This window comes from Ranitomeya imitator, chromosome 3, assembly GCF_032444005.1.
Source record: "Ranitomeya imitator isolate aRanImi1 chromosome 3, aRanImi1.pri, whole genome shotgun sequence".
Taxonomy (NCBI): Eukaryota; Metazoa; Chordata; class Amphibia; order Anura; family Dendrobatidae; genus Ranitomeya; species Ranitomeya imitator.
This window is the reverse complement of record NC_091284.1, coordinates 9,014,534-9,031,740: the sequence shown is the minus strand read 5'-3', so window position 1 is coordinate 9,031,740 and position 17,207 is coordinate 9,014,534. Positions and strand designations below refer to the sequence as shown.

At 50.7% G+C, this 17,207-nt stretch overlaps 1 protein-coding gene across 1 annotated transcript in view; it reads left to right on the top strand.

Annotated features, from left to right (window-relative positions):
* The window catches only part of SPAG17 (sperm associated antigen 17), a 259,615-nt gene that overhangs the window by 188,760 nt on the left and 53,648 nt on the right, over positions 1-17,207 (top strand). The window contains exons 16-25 of the mRNA XM_069760452.1: positions 4,892-5,008; positions 5,290-5,444; positions 7,155-7,339; positions 13,830-13,924; positions 14,142-14,396; positions 14,532-14,643; positions 15,417-15,518; positions 15,595-15,708; positions 16,066-16,271; positions 16,351-16,468. Coding sequence (XP_069616553.1) covers positions 4,892-5,008; positions 5,290-5,444; positions 7,155-7,339; positions 13,830-13,924; positions 14,142-14,396; positions 14,532-14,643; positions 15,417-15,518; positions 15,595-15,708; positions 16,066-16,271; positions 16,351-16,468 — 1,459 coding nt within the window. The remainder of the gene's footprint in view (positions 1-4,891; positions 5,009-5,289; positions 5,445-7,154; positions 7,340-13,829; positions 13,925-14,141; positions 14,397-14,531; positions 14,644-15,416; positions 15,519-15,594; positions 15,709-16,065; positions 16,272-16,350; positions 16,469-17,207) is intronic.

Genomic DNA, 17,207 nt, shown 5'->3' with positions numbered 1-17,207 from the left:
CGAGAGCGCGAGATTGTAACAGGGCGACGAGAGCGCGAGATTGTAATAGGGCGACGACCGAGATTGTAACAGGGCGACGAGAACGCAAGATTGTAACAGGGCGACGAGAGTGCGAGATTGTAACAGGGCGACGAGAACGCGAGATTGTAACAGGGTGACGACTGAGATTGTAACAGGGCGACGAGAGCGCGAGATTGTAACAGGGCGACGAGAACGCGAGATTGTAACAGGGCGACGAGAGCGCGAGATTGTAACATGGCGATGAGAGCGCAAGATTGTAACAGGGCGACAAGAGCGCGAGATTGTAACAGGGCGACAAGAGCGCAAGATTGTAACAGGGTGACGAGAGCGCGGCATTGTAACAGGGCCACGAGAGTGCGGCATTGTAACAGGGCCACGAGAGTGCGGCATTGTAACAGGGCGACGAGAGCGCGAGATTGTAACAGGGCGATGAGAGCGGGAGATTGTAACAGGGCGACAAGAGCGCGGGATTGTAACAGGGTGACGACCGAGATTGTAACAGGGCCACGAGAGCGCGAGATTGTAACAGGGCCACGAGAGCGCGAGATTGTAACAGGGCGACAAGAGCGCGAGATTGTAACAGGGCGATGAGAGCGCGAGATTGTAACAGGGCGACAAGAGCGCGAGATTGTAACAGGGCGACGACCGAGATTGTAACAGGGCCACGAGAGCGCAAGATTGTAACAGGGCGACAAGAGCATGAGATTGTAACAGGGCGATGAGAGCGCGAGATTGTAGCAGGGCAACAAGAGCGCGAGATTGTAACAGGGCAACAAGAGCGCGAGATTGTAACAGGGCGACAAGAGCGCGAGAGTGCAACAGGGCGACGAGAGTGCAACAGGGCGACGAGAGTGCAACAGGGCGACAAGAGCGCGGCATTGTAATAGGGCGACGAGAGCGCGAGTTTGTAACAGGGCGACAAGAGCGCGAGATTGTAACAGGGCGACGAGAGTGCAACAGGGCGACGAGAGTGCAACAGGGCGACAAGAGCGCGGCATTGTAATAGGGCGACGAGAGCGCGAGTTTGTAACAGGGCGACAAGAGCACAGCATTGTAACAGGGCAACAAGAGCGCGAGATTGCAACAGAGCGACAAGAGCGCGAGATTGTAACAGGGCGACGAGAGCGCGAGATTGCAACAGGGCGACGAGAGCGCAAGATTGCAACAGGGCGACTAGCGCGCGAGATTGCAACAGGGCGACGAGAGCGCAAGATTGCAACAGGGCGACGAGATTGCAACAGGGCGACAAGAGCGTGAGATTGTAACAGGGCGACGAGAGCGCGAGATTGCAACAGGGCGACGAGAGCGCGAGATTGCAACAGGGCGACGAGAGCGCGAGATTGCAACAGGGCGACGAGCGCGCGAGATTGCAACAGGGCGACGAGAGCGCGAGATTGTAACAGGGCGACGACCGAGATTGTAACAGGGCGACGACCGAGATTGTAACAGGGCGACGACCGAGATTGTAACAGGGCGACGAGCGCGCGAGATTGCAACAGGGCGACGAGAGCGCGAGATTGTAACAGGGTGACGACTGAGATTGTAACAGGGCCACAAGAGCGCGAGATTGCAACAGGGTGACGACCGAGATTGTAACAGGGCGACGAGAGCGCGAGATTGTAACAGGACGATGAGAGCGCGAGATTGTAACAGGGCGACGACCGAGATTGTAACAGGGCGACGAGAACGCGAGATTGTAACAGGGCGACGAGAACACGAGATTGTAACAGGGCGACGAGAGCGCGAGATTGTAACATGGCGATGAGAGCGCAAGATTGTAACAGGGCGACAAGAGCGCGAGATTGTAACAGGGCGACAAGAGCGCAAGATTGTAACAGGGTGACGAGAGAGCGGCATTGTAACAGGGCCACGAGAGTGCGGCATTGTAACAGGGCCACGAGAGTGCGGCATTGTAACAGGGCGACGAGAGCGCGAGATTGTAACAGGGCGATGAGAGCGCGGGATTGTAACAGGGTGACGACCGAGATTGTAACAGGGCCACGAGAGCGCGAGATTGTAACAGGGCCACGAGAGCGCGAGATTGTAACAGGGCGACAAGAGCGCGAGATTGTAACAGGGCGACAAGAGCGCGGGATTGTAACAGGGTGACGACCGAGATTGTAACAGGGCCACGAGAGCGCCAGATTGTAACAGGGCCACGAGAGCGCGAGATTGTAACAGGGCGACAAAAGCGCGAGATTGTAACAGGGCGATGAGAGCGCGAGATTGTAACAGGGCAACAAGAGCGCGAGATTGTAACAGGGTGACGACCGAGATTGTAACAGGGCCACGAGAGCGCCAGATTGTAACAGGGCCACGAGAGCGCGAGATTGTAACAGGGCGACAAGAGCGCGAGATTGTAACAGGGCGATGAGAGCGCGAGATTGTAGCAGGGCAACAAGAGCGCGAGATTGTAACAGGGCAACAAGAGCGCGAGATTGTAACAGGGCGACAAGAGCGCGAGAGTGTAACAGGGCGACGAGAGTGCAACAGGGCGACAAGAGTGCAACAGGGCGACAAGAGCGCGGCATTGTAATAGGGCGACGAGAGCGCGAGTTTGTAACAGGGCGACAAGAGCACAGCATTGTAACAGGGCGACGAGAGCGCGAGATTGCAACAGGGCGACGAGAGCGCGAGATTGCAACAGGGCGACTAGCGCGCGAGATTGCAACAGGGCGACAAGAGCGCGAGATTGTAACAGGGCGACGAGAGCGCGAGATTGCAACAGGGCGACGAGAGCGCGAGATTGCATCAGGGCGACGAGAGCGCGAGATTGCAACAGGGCGACGAGAGCGCGAGATTGCAACAGGGCGACGAGAGCGCGAGATTGCAACAGGGCGACGAGAGCGCGAGATTGCAACAGGGCGACGAGCGCGCGAGATTGCAACAGGGCGACGAGAGCGCGAGATTGTAACAGGGCGACGACCGAGATTGTAACAGGGCGACGACCGAGATTGTAACAGGGCGACGAGCGCGCAAGATTGCAACAGGGCGACGAGAGCGCGAGATTGTAACAGGGTGACGACTGAGATTGTAACAGGGCCACGAGAGCGCGAGATTGCAACAGGGTGACAACCGAGATTGTAACAGGGCGACGAGAACGCGAGATTGTAACAGGGCGACGACCGAGATTGTAACAGGGCGACGACCGAGATTGTAACAGGGCGACGAGCGCGCGAGATTGCAACAGGGCGACGAGAGCGCGAGATTGTAACAGGGTGACGACTGAGATTGTAACAGGGCCACGAGAGCGCGAGATTGCAACAGGGCGACAACCGAGATTGTAACAGGGCGACGAGAACGCGAGATTGTAACAGGGCGACGAGAGCGCAAGATTGTAACAGGGCGACAAGAGCGCAAGATTGTAACAGGGTGACGAGAGCGTGGCATTGTAACAGGGCCACGAGAGTGCGGCATTGTAACAGGGCCACGAGAGTGCGGCATTGTAACAGGGCGACGAGCGAGCGAGATTGTAACAGGGCGACAAGAGCGCGAGATTGTAACAGAGCGACAAGAGCGCAGCATTGTAACAAGGCGATGAGAGCGCAAGATTGTAACAGGGCGACGATAGCGCGGCATTGTAACAGGGCCACGAGAGTGCGGCATTGTAACAGGGCGACGAGAGCGCGAGATTGTAACAGGGCGACAAGAGCGCGAGATTGTAACAGGGCGACAAGAGCGCGATATTGTAACAGGGCGACAAGAGCGCGAGATTGTAACAGGGCGACAAGAGCGTGAGATTGTAACAGGGCAACAAGAGCGCAAGATTGTAACAGGGCGACAAGGGCGCGAGATTGTAACATGGCGATGAGAGCGCAAGATTGTAACAGGGCGACAAGAGCGCAACATTGTAACAAGGTGATGAGAGCACAAGATTGTAACAGGGCCACGAGAGCGCGGCATTGTAACAGGGCCACGAGAGTGCGGCATTGTAACAGGGCCACGAGAGCGCGGCATTGTAACAGGGCGACGGGAGCACGGCATTGTAACAGGGCGACTAGAGCGCGGCATTGTAACAGGGCGACGAGAGCGCGGCATTGTAACAGGGCGACGAGAGCGCGGCGTTGTAACAGGGCGACGAGAGCACGGCGTTGTAACAGGGCGACGAGAGCACGGCGTTGTAACAGGGCGACGAGAGCACGGCGTTGTAACAGGGCGACGAGAGCACGGCATTGTAACAGGGCGACGAGAGTGCGGCATTGTAACAGGGCGATGAGAGCGCGAGATTGTAACAGGGCGACGAGAGCACGGCATTGTAACAGGGCGACGAGAGCACGGCGTTGTAACAGGGCAACGAGAGTGCGGCATTGTAACAGGGCGACGAGAGCACGGCGTTGTAACAGGGCAACGAGAGTGCGGCATTGTAACAGGGCGACGAGAGCACGGCGTTGTAACAGGGCAACGAGAGCACGGCATTGTAACAGGGCGACGAGAGTGCGGCATTGTAACAGGGCGATGAGAGTGCGGCATTGTAACAGGGCGACAAGAGTGCGGCATTGTAACAGGGCGACGAGAGCGCGAGATTGTAACAGGGCGACGAGAGCGCGAGATTGTAACAGGGCGATGAGAGCGCGAGATTGTAACAGGGCGATGAGTCCCACACTTATAAGCTCCCGCTCCGGAGACCCCTCATCCACACGTACAGTCCATTGGTATCAGTGAGCCTATGTGTAATGCTTCAGTTTTCCTGTGGGGGAGCTGTAGGGGAATTGAGCACGTGCCACCTCAGATTTTTGCGGGTCTCGGGGGTCCCGGCAGAGCTTCATTTATGGAGGCCGGTAAGCAGCGGAGATTCCTTTATGGTGTAGATTCTGATCTGCCTGATTTATAGTAGAAGTCAGTGACCACCCCATAATGATGTCTCCTGCAGGACGTCGGGGGGAAGGAGACCCCCAGGGCCGACCTCAGAGACATTCAGAAGACGCAGAGAAGATCCCTCAGCCACTGGTGTTATTCTGAGCACTATGAGCCGGCTGTGCTCATACAGGTAGAGTACTGGGCCGACACCAGAACCCGGCCCATTGTATAGCACAAAGACGCCAACATCAGGGCGCGTCGTCCTCCCAATCTGCTGCCGGTCACCACGCTGGCACCAGGGAAGCCCGACAGACGAGAGGTGCATATGGTGATGTATGGAGGCTGTGCCATCAGATTATGCAGAGACCGGTCAGCTCATAGCTGCTGCCCAGGACATTAACCTTCACGTCCCCGAGACTCGGCCGGACCCTCCTGTGTGCGCTGGTAACTGCTGGTGTCTGTCTGCTGCAGGTCATACATGAAGCTCTGCAGTCGTACAGGTGCATGGATGCCTACCACCACAGCCAGGACAACTCACTGCTGCTCGTCCTGCACAATCCCATGGACGCTTTCCGACAAAGCCAGGAGTCCTGGGACATGGCCCTGCACTCCAACGTTAGCTTCAGGTCAGCACTGAGCCCCCAAACTACCCTGCAAACATCTGCCCCGAGTTGTGAGCTCCTGTCTGTGCTCCTCTCCGTGACATTACAGCAAGGGGAAGTGGTGGATGGTGGAGACCACCAGACGAGATGTCACTGATCAGCAAATTGTGGACAAATGGAGACAACATGATCACAACCTCCTGAGTCTCCTGTCCGGAGTCTGAGCCTTGTGCAGAAATCCCGACACCTTCGGCCTCGGCTGCTGTCCGGCTGCTGTCACTGTGGTCATTAATAGTCATCTGAGGAAGGGTCTACTGCTGAGTATACAAATCATCAGGATCCGCTGCCAGCAGCTCCTGTGTAATCACCGACCAATTACGTCCGAGATGTGCCCGATGGAGACAAAACCAGAGACGCTGCCGGCAGCTCCTGTGTAATCACCGACCAATAATGTGCCCAATGGAAACGAAAATGCTCCAGCCTTGGGAGTAGGTTCAGGACATGCTGGCGACTCACAGTAGTGTGAGGAACATGTGGCCCCGGGATGTTGTGATTTCTGCACGAGACTCCAACTCCGCACTGGAGACACCCCATCATTGTAATCTTCATACATCCCCCATCACTGTGCTCTTCATACATCCCCCATCACTGTGTCCTTCATACATCCCCCAACACTGTGTTCTTCATATATCCCCCAACACTGTGTCCTTCATACACCCCCCATCACTGTGCTCTTCATACATCCCCCATCACTGTGTCCTTCATACATCCCCCAACACTGTGTTCTTCATACATCCCCATCACTGTGTCCTTCATACATCCCCCAACACTGTGTTCTTCATACATCCCCATCACTGTGCTCTTCATACATCCCCCATCACTGTGTCCTTCATACACCCCCATCACTGTGCTCTTCATACATCCCCCATCACTGTGTCCTTCATATATCCCCCAACCCTGTGTTCTTCATACATCCCCATCACTGTGTTCTTCATACATCCCCCATCACTGTGTCCTTCATACACCCCCATCACTGTGCTCTTCATACATCCCCCAACACTGTGTTCTTCATACATCCCCCAACACTGTGTTCTTCATACATCCCCCATCACTGTGTTCTTCATATATCCCCCAATACTGTGCTCTTCATACACCCCCATCACTGTGCTCTTCATACATCCCCCATCACTGTGCTCTTCATACATCCCCATCACTGTGCTCTTCATACATCTCCATCACTGTGCTCTTCATACATCCCCATCACTGTGCTCTTCATACACCCCCATCACTGTGCTCTTCATACACCCCCATCACTGTGCTCTTCATACATCCCCATCACTGTGCTCTTCATACACCCCCATCACTATGCTTTTCATACATCCCCATCACTGTGCTCTTCATACATCCCCATCACTGTGCTCTTCATACACCCCCATCACTGTGCTCTTCATACACCCCCATCACTGTGCTTTTCATACATCCCCATCACTGTGCTCTTCATACATCCCCATCACTGCTCTTCATACATCCCCATCACTGTGCTCTTCATACATCCCCATCACTGTGCTCTTCATACATCCCCATCACTGCTCTTCATACATCCCCATCACTGTGCTCTTCATACACCCCCATTGCTATGGCTGCTTCCTTCATACATTCGCCTCTGACCTCGCCTGATGTTTCCTGTTCTTCTCTGTCACCTGATCACATTTCTTTCCTGCCTTCTCCTTACAGAAACTACCTGGAGCTTGTGGCCGATTCCATCTCCCATTGGGTTCAAGAGGAAGAATCAAAATATCAAGAAGAAAAAGCAGAAAGAGAATTAGAAGCTGTGAGTGGAGCGCCAGCCTCGGAGGACAAGGACCTCTCCCTCAATAAGAAGAAGACCCGGAAATCTGTCTCCCCAAAGAAATCAAGAAGTGAGTGCAGCCGTGCTGATGCGTCCTGGGGACGAAAAGTGGCTCAATGCTTTGTCTGTACGAGCGCCTGCACCTCCCCGATGTCCTCACTGGAACGTGTGGTGTTGACCTGGAGATGAGTGCTGGTGGCCATATTGATGTCATAAAGACTATGGGTAAATTTCAGGATACCATCTCACTGTATGATGTCACTGATGACATCACAGCCGTACTTTCTTTTTTTTTTTTTTTAACTCAAATAGGTTTTTATTAGGTATAACACTTCAATAAAACATTTGACATTAATACATGCATTTTCGAATTTCCCCAACAATAACCCCCCCTTACCCACCCCTCCCCCCTCTATCCCAATTAGACGGCTCACACTCTTCACTTAACATGTCTTGTAACAGTATATACGTTAGCATTATGTAATGTCTTCCATTATGAACATATAGACCATTATTTTATAGGCGAAACCTCCCCAGGCCTATCTTGTCTTAACCTCCTCCTAACCCAATTTCAGCCAAGCCGTCCACAATTTGTCATACAAGACCATTTTCCCTCTTTTCTGATACACTCCCTTCTCCAGGGCAATGACGTGCGCCACATATTTAATGTATTCTCCCCTCGAGGGAGGTTCCTCTTTTATCCAATTTCTTGCTATGACCTTCCGATAGCGATTGCTATTTTCAACTTTCCACAACTATCTCCTCTACATGTCCCAACACGCACACCACTGGTTCCCTTGGGATTACACATCTGTAAGCTCCCTCTATCTGGCTGAGAACCACCAACCAAAAAGCAGCCAACCTCGGACACATCCAGAGCATGTGAAACATTCCCGCACTATCCTACATCTAGGGCATTCCGAGTAAGATCTCAGCCCCTCTATCCAGGTGAGAACCACCAACCAAAAAGCCGCCAACCTCGGACACGTCAAGAGCATGTGAAACATTCCCGCACTATCCTACATCTAGGGCATTCCGAGTAAGATCTCAGCCCCTCTATCCAGGTGAGAACCACCAACCAAAAAGCCGCCAACCTCGGACACATCCAGAGCACGTGAAACATTCCGGCATTATCATTCCTACATCTAGGGCATTCCGAGTCAGATCTCAGCCCCCTCTCTACAGTTGAGAACCACCAACCAAAAAGCCGCCAACCTCGGACACGTCCAGAGCACATGAAACATTCCGGCATTATCATTCCTACATCTAGGGCATTCCGAGTCAGATCTCAGCCCCCTCTCTCCAGTTGAGAACCACCAACCAAAAAGCCGCCAACCTCGGACACATCCAGAGCATGTGAAACATTCCGGCATTATCATTCCTACATCTAGGGCATTCCGAGTCAGATCTCAGCCCCTCTATCCAGGTGAGAACCACCAACCAAAAAGCCGCCAACCTCGGACACGTCCAGAGCACGTGAAACATTCCGGCATTATCATTCCTACATCTAGGGCATTCCGAGTCAGATCTCAGCCCCTCTATCCAGGTGAGAACCACCAACCAAAAAGCCGCCAACCTCGGAAACATCCAGAGCACGTGAAACATTCCGGCATTATCATTCCTACATCTAGGGCATTCCGAATCAGATCTCAGTCCAGCTCTGTACAGGACATCCGGGGACCTATATACTCAGTGTATGATATAAAGCTGGGAAAGTCTATACGGCTCATTCAGTGATAATTTCGGTATCAATGCTAGTACAGACTCCCACGTTTCATCCGCTAAGTGACCCAACTCTCTTTCCCATTTAGCCCTCATGCCAATCGGATATCCCAGTGAGTGAGTATGGAGTAAATCTTTGGACAGGGAGGAGATAACTCCCCTTGTTGTCCCCATTCCACAGATGTATTCCAATACTAAGTCACTTTGGATTTTGAGACAGTCCCCCTTACTCTGAGCCGCAAACGCATGTCGAACTTGTGCATATTTGTCACAAATCCCACCGTGACCGTCACCCCCACGTCACGAGTCGGGTGACTTTAGGCCAACAGACGGCTATCACATGTGCAGGGGGGCTTATCTTAGTTATCCCTCCACTCCACAATGTGATGAAAAAACACACACAAGGCTATTGACCTCTTAGTTTACAGCAGGGGCTTATTTTAGGTATCCCACTGCTCTTCAATATATCAAGAACTACAGGGATTTATGTATATCCAACTTACAGTTCCACTTGAAACTTGCAGCTCTCTGGCGCCCCCCTTACTCTCAGGTCAGATTAGGTACTGCACCTAGGGTAATTAGTTGCCAGAAAGGCTGCCTGCTATGTACTGGCTATTGGGCATGCTGCAGCGAGGCGATATAAATACTCCCACTCAGGCAGGAACAATAATTATCAACGCCGTAGTCGCTACGACGACTCCCAAAGGCACTGTACAAGGGTATGCTGCCACCAGCTTCGATTAAACGGGTCCGAAGCCAACCCAAAACAGTAGCCTAATTCCCCTCAGAAAACTTGGGGTACGTTTTAGAGCAGAAGAACGAATCTAGTATTAAATATTATACTTCATCAAAGGTTTAAGGCAGTGTTTATAAACAGTTATATACAGATGTTACAATATGAGACAATTGAAAATATGTACGAGGTAATTATAAAAATAACAGGGGTTAAATGAGAAGTCAACACTTACATGTGTTCAGAGCATTGCAGGCAACCAGGCTAGTTTCCATATGTCCCAATGCATTAGGCTAGCAGTCAGGCTTCTCAGGTCAAAAACTAACTGCTGGGGTCTGCCAGAAACTTATACACCGCAGCCTGTGACATCACCAACAGGGCTGGTTTAATCAGACCCTCCTCCATCTTCAGCCTTCTAGTTTTCTCCAACAATTCTTATAATTTGTGTATTTTCGGTCCAGAACATGTCAGAATCATAACACACCCAGCATTCCCCTTATTTTAATTTGGCGTTCTAAGGAGACCAAATTTGGTCTGGATGCGATGCATAGTTCCAGAGAGATCCATACTCTGTCCCTGTTGGACTTGGAGGCTCCTGCTTACAGTGATGGATAGATGCGCCGATGGACTTTAGCAATATGTACTCATTATTTTCCTAGCCTAAATCGTTGACCCAATATCTTGCAATATTAGGACAAAGGACTTCATGTTTTACAAGAACTTCTAAACCAGTTTCTGCTGGAGGAAGATTTGAGCCTAGTCGTAAAAATTCTTTTGGGAGGGGCAGGAGGGGTTTGGGAGCTGAAAGTCAGGAATTTGCAGCAAGAAGCCATAAAAGCTCTTCTACATCCATTGAAAGAAAAGCTAAACCCTGACATAAAGGAAAGGGGGGTCAACGCCCACCCTATGGTGCTAACAGGCAGGGAAACTAAAACTTATATTATACATTTTTCTCACAATATTGCTATCCCCCGGATGTCCTAAGATCATACTCCGACTTTAGCTGGGAAAAGGGTTTCAGCTCCCGCCGCTCTAAAGTCTGATAGACGTATCGAATCCCCCTAGCTTGCCATTCTGATATATGTCCCATTGCCAAAAACTCCGGTAGATTGTTATTAAACCACAGCGGAGAAAACCTGGTAAGACAGGTAACCCCACAAATTTGTTTAACCCACTACTTGCCAAATTAGCAATTTACAAATTTTTTTTTTAATGACAGATTTTTAATGATTTGGGTCCTAATGAATCAGAAACATAATTTGAAAAATGTTTTCAAGTACGGATTTTTCAGAAAAGGGCGTCCCAATATTCAATTAAAAATGACAATGACATGATTTCCTATTTTGAAAACATTCATTTTACAAACACCACACAAAAAATTGGACCGAATTATAAAAATTATAAAATCTTAGTTGCTAGAAGCTAAAGATTAGGCATCCCAAAAAAAGGACATTGGTAGATAATGGGTTAACTCTCCCCCATATTTTACGTATATATCAGAAACAATGTTGGATACATTTTCCCAGGTATCCCCAGGGAGCCGTCTTCTAAGCACTGTACCGCTGGACTTCTTTTCGCCACCCTCTCTATCAATAGTTGCACCACATTGGTAGACGTCTCATGCTCCCAGCCCTTTAAATGCTGACATTGGGCCGCTAAAAAGTATATTTCGAGATTAGGTAAAGCCAAACCTCCGGCATCCTTAGGTCGCTGAAGCGTCTCCAACCTGATACAGGGGTGCTGCTTCCCCCACACCAAACTTCTAAATAACGAGTTAATCAGTTTGAACTTCCCACGCGGTATCCAGATAGGTGAGTTATGGAGAACATACAGTATCTTAGGCATCAGAATCATCTTAATAAGATTAACTCGGCCAACAACAGACAAGTGCAATTTAGACCAACAGCCGTACCTTAACAATGGATGAAATGGCTGATGACATCATTAATACTACCCAACTGGATGGCAAGAGTGATGTCATCATAGTGAGTGCACACAAGTGTGACTACATAGAAAACTCCACTAGTGACATCACCACGACTGTAAGTAATCAAGGGTGACATCACTTCCCCTGTGATGTCATAATAAATGGGCACGAAAGGCAGCATCACTTTTTTCAGTTAAAACAGATAGTGCTACTGATGGCATCAAGACATTCTGTATAAGGTGTCACTGAAATCACAAGTACAACTATAAGTGATGATGTCACTGTGGGGACCATCACTGGAGGCGTCATAAGGGTGCATACACTGACATCACCGACCTAATGAACACAGTAACAGTAAATGATGTTACTGATGACATCACAGTGCTACATTCAGTGACATCATTGATACCTTGTGTCACGGATCCCTTCTCCATGGTGTCACTAATTTGTCACTTGTCCGCTCTCACACTTGACTTGTGGTTGTGCCTGCAAGGGTTAATCTATCTCCCCACTCTCAGTCCAGCATTCAACCTCTGTCCTATGCTGTAATGGGAGCATAAATCACACACCGACCCAGGCCACACACACGCTCATACACACTGCCACCACTCACCGAACACACGGGCGATGAGTCCCGGAACTAATAATACTAATAATGTCTATCACTCATAAGGCTCACACACCTTAGGCTATGGATTATTTTAGAACATTCAAGGTTCATCTTGTTAAAGTTTTATACTTTATAATGATAACAAAAGGGTCAGTGCTTACAATAAGAAAAAGGTATAAAAATAAGATAATAAAAAGGCATACAACTTATGCAAAACAGTATAAAATAAAGAGGAGAACTTACAGAAATTATCTAACTGGTAGTTGCTTTCTGCTCCCTGAGGGTAGGACGAATGTAGATTGGATCACACCAGCTTCTCAGGCTGCCCCCATCATGTGAACACAATTCTCTGTCTGCAGCCTGCATTGATAACTTTGGTCTGGAGGTCAGGTTTCTAGACCGGCCCCTCAGGTTAATATCATAATTGCTGGCTTTCTGATTGGCCACGGCCGCGCTACTAATGAATATATTATTTTTCTCTTGAGACACTTGTGAAAAGATTCTCAGGAATAGATACCCTCAGGCCGCAATTAGCATCTCCCCTCCAAGACCTAGGAGGGGCCAAATGTTACTTTTCTTCTTGGCCCTAGCTAGACCCCCTGGTGAGATATGGAGACACAATTCTACTAGTCCCAAGGAAGTACCTATTAACACCTAGGTGCGACTTGCCTTCAGGACAGATGTTACATTATCACTAGTCACACATATAACCCTAGACATATGTCACTACACACATCTATATATATAATTGTCTAAGGGTTTTTCCGCCTGTCTGTCTTTCTGTCTGTCTGTCTTTCTGTCTGTCTGTCCTGGAAATCCCACCTCTCTGATTGGTCGAGGCCGCTAGGCCTCGACCAATCAGAGACCGGCACAGCATCGACGTAGAAATCCCGCGTCTCTGATTGGCGGCCTCGACCAATCAGCGACGGGCACAACGACGATGATGTCATAAAGGACGTAGAAATCTCACTTTTCTGATTCAGCGACGGGCAAAGTATCGACGTAGATGTCATAATGGTTGCCATGGCGACGATGATGTCATAAAGGTTGCCTCGACCAATCAGCGACGGGCACAGTCTGCCGCGAATTCTGGAATCATCTTTGTCCATATACTACAGGGACATGCATATTCTAGAATACCCGATGCGTTAGAATCGGGCCACAATCTAGTATAGATATATATACACATATTTCATCACACCTTGATTACAGCAATAATAAGCAATTTTTCTGATGACATCACAGGGATGACATAACAGCCAGGTTCATCACTGTAGACGGCACTGCTGGCATAAAGATGGTAAATGTAACCGGTGACATAACTAAGTAAAATTTGTGGCATCACCACTAGTGATGATGTCATCGATGACCGTCTTATGAGTTCCTCCAGAAGATGTGAAATCACTGATGACATCATAGTGAGTCATACTCTAGTGATGATGTCATTGATGACAGCACTGTGAGATCCTCCATTATTTCCGATAACGCTGATGACCTCATCACTTAGACCCCTAGTGATGATGTCACAAAATAGCATTACACAGTTCAGAAACTTGTCCTTTCCTCAGGTCCAAAGGGCAGTGGATCCCGGCGAGGAAGCCAACGAGAAGAAATGCCCCCACAGCCAGCCCAGAACCCATTCATACGTGAGGAGTCCCTGAAGGTGAGACATGACTTCCACAGTCTTTTCCAATTCCAAAAATGATCATTTACTGCCAGATCAGCAACACCAAATGCTACAAGGAGGAATATAGCCTCCCATTCTGGAGCTGGGCAGGGACAGTATTGGAAGCCACATAGATCTAATAGGATCCCTTATACAGTGGATCCATGGTCACGTTGTATGCTGGAGAGCCCCTTTAAGTAAAGTTCATCCCCAGGCCTGGAAAGAAGAACAAGACCGACTGAAGGAAGACGAACGTCTCAAACAGGAAAAGAAAAATGCTAAGGGAGGTAGATCTGGAAGCAAGAAACGCAGAGGAAGCAAAGAGAGACCGGAGTCCACGCGTCAGCGATCCCTCAGCGCTCAGAAGAAGAACGCCAAGGAGAAGGACAAAGAGGAGGAGCCGAATGGCCCCACGTCTGCCATCGTGCCCTCTGCTGTCCCACAGGACCCTCCTAAGCATGCATATGAAGTAAGTGTTGTGTCCTGGTGGGTTGTCCGTTCTGGAGGAGGTTCCTGTCCTGGCCCCGGACAGATCCTGGGTCCCACCATGGCTGTGCGGCCGTCCTGCAGCTATCTGATTGTGGGTCTTTCATTTTTCACTCAGTTCATCGGCTATGACACTGGAGACGATCTGATCCAGGTGTCGGGGGGTTGTCGCTGCCTCTTCCCCACAGATGGAGGCCAAATTCAGGTGGAGCACACACAGTTCGAAAAAGGTAGGGTGACCTGAGATGACAAAGGATGAGAGGGACCCCATTGATCTCGAGGACTGCTGGGTGCGGGGGCTGCACTCATTGACATGATCAGTGAGGGTCCGAGCTGTCGGACCTCCATCCTGACTTTTATGATGGCTGTAAAACCCCTGATCTGGTGATTTATGCTGTAGTGCAGCAGGGTTGGTGCAGTGTGACAGACAGGCAGTGACCACAGGAAAGTTCAAAGCAAAGTCTCTTTAATGTCCATCGTACTCACAAACGGAAAAACAAATGGTGTCCTCCAGATCGCAGCCGGGAAACAAGACAGTCCATATGCAAGACCGGTTTCCGTGGGTGACTGCACCGCCGTGTCACGCTGAGCGGTGCAGACCTTTTGGCTCCGCTTGGCACTGTGTTGCTTCACACGGGCTGAGCTTTGCAGAGCCGCCTGCTCTGCAATTTGCAAACCAAGACTGACACACCCAACCCTTTACTGCAGGGTTTTTAAATGGAATCTGTGGCCATGGGCCACTTGTAAGACCCGGCCTGGAGGGAGTGAACTGAACCACTACCATCCTGTAGTTCGCTCCAAAAACAAAAGCCCATGTCCAGTTTTCTTAATAGTATGCCCAAGACCAAACGTACTTCTGTCTTGCACTGCAATCACAGCCATATCTGTGACTGTAATGCCCTCCCATGGCCTTCATACCCTTCTAGGTGCATCCTGGGGGACACATAGCGTCCCTCACATATGACCCCGGTCTGCCTCACAACGCTCATCGCTGTATTTCTAGGTTCCAATTACGTGAAAGTGAAGATCCTAAAGGACGGCCACGAATTCCTGGTGCATGTTGTGAATCCTAGGGAGGTGCCCCGTGGCAGTCAGGAAGAGCGCGGTCAGCACCACCATACAGTCTTGTAATAGCCTTATAATGTACCGGAGCTGACACTGACCTATGACCTCTTCTGCAGGGAGTCGGGCGTCGGAGAGTCCAGGCCTCAGCGAGTTTGGGTCATTTTCAGCCACTTTGCATAGTGGGATCCGGCTATCACTGAGCCACTACGGCCCCTCCGGACATGGACCAGGTAATTGGACCATTGAGACGCCGGCTCAGTTTACTTCCTGCTGAGCTTGTCTGCGTTATACACTGCAAGCAGAACTGCAGTATAAAGCATGGAGGAGGAAGATAGAGATAGGGCTGGGAGCCTGAGTGTGTGAAGGCTCGGGGTGATGAGTTTCACATCAGGATAAGATGGTGCCATTAGTAATGGGGAGACTTTTGTAGGACTCCCATAGACTCCCGTAGACACTGCAGCGGGGCTGGAGTCACCAGTCATGGCGGGGTCCTGATGAAGCAGACCTTCGTGGCGGCTGTGTCCAGGGTGTGACGGCCGTGGCTTTGTATTGGCTCCTGATATTTACTGATGTTGCTCCCGGCACAGAGGAGAAAGATCCAGAACTGGAGGCCATGCTGACGTTCCCGTCCATCCACACCCCCAGCATCATCCCAGCACCACCACCTCAACCTCCACCACCTTCTTCTGTGAAAGGGCACAAGTCTCCCCGAGGAAAATCCCCGCGAGCTGCCCGAGGGAAGACTCCTCAGGTCCCAGCCGTGAAGGAGATGCCCAAGACCCCAGAGGAGAAGGTGAGGACGTGCCCCTCACAAGACAGAGCTGTGTCCTCCGGAACCACCGGTGACGATGACTCCACTGTCATTTGTTTAGAGTCAGCCAGTCACTCCACGAGTAACACCAGCCGCAAAACCAGTGAAAGTCCCGGAAGTCCAGGCCCTGAATGTCTCCTACCCCACTGGACTAATGCTGACCTTCACAGAGGACACAGGTGAGGAGACATGACTGATGGAGGCACAATGTGCCCCCCACCCATCATACCCCTCACTGCAGAGTGCTGTAATACCCTGCACCCACACTGCAGAGTGCTGTAATAACCCCCACCCCTCACTGCAGAGTGCTGTAATACCCTGCACCCACACTGCAGAGTGCTGTAATAACCTTCCACCCACACTGCAGAGTGCTGTAATAACCCTCCACCCCACACTGCAGAGTGCTGTAATAACCCTCCACCCCACACTGCAGAGTGCTGTAATATCCCCTCCACCCCACACTGCAGAGTGCTGTAATATTCCCTCCACCCCACACTGCAGAGTGCTGTAATAACCCCCACCCCTCACTGCAGAGTGCTGTAATATCCCTCCACCCCACACTGCAGAGTGCTGTAATATTCCCTCCATCCCACACTGCAGAGTGCTGTAATAACCTTCCACCCACACTGCAGAGTGCTGTAATAACCCCCACCCCTCACTGCAGAGTGCTGTAATAACCCCCACCCCTCACTGCAGAGTGCTGTAATATTCCCTCCACCCCACACTGCAGAGTGCTGTAATAACCTTCCACCCACACTGCAGAGTGCTGTAATAACCCCCACCCCTCACTGCAGAGTGCTGTAATAACCCCCCACCCCTCACTGCAGAGTGCTGTAATAACCCCCCACCCCACACTGCAGAGTGCTGTAATAACCCCCCACCCCACACTGCAGAGTGCTGTAATAACCCCCCACCCCT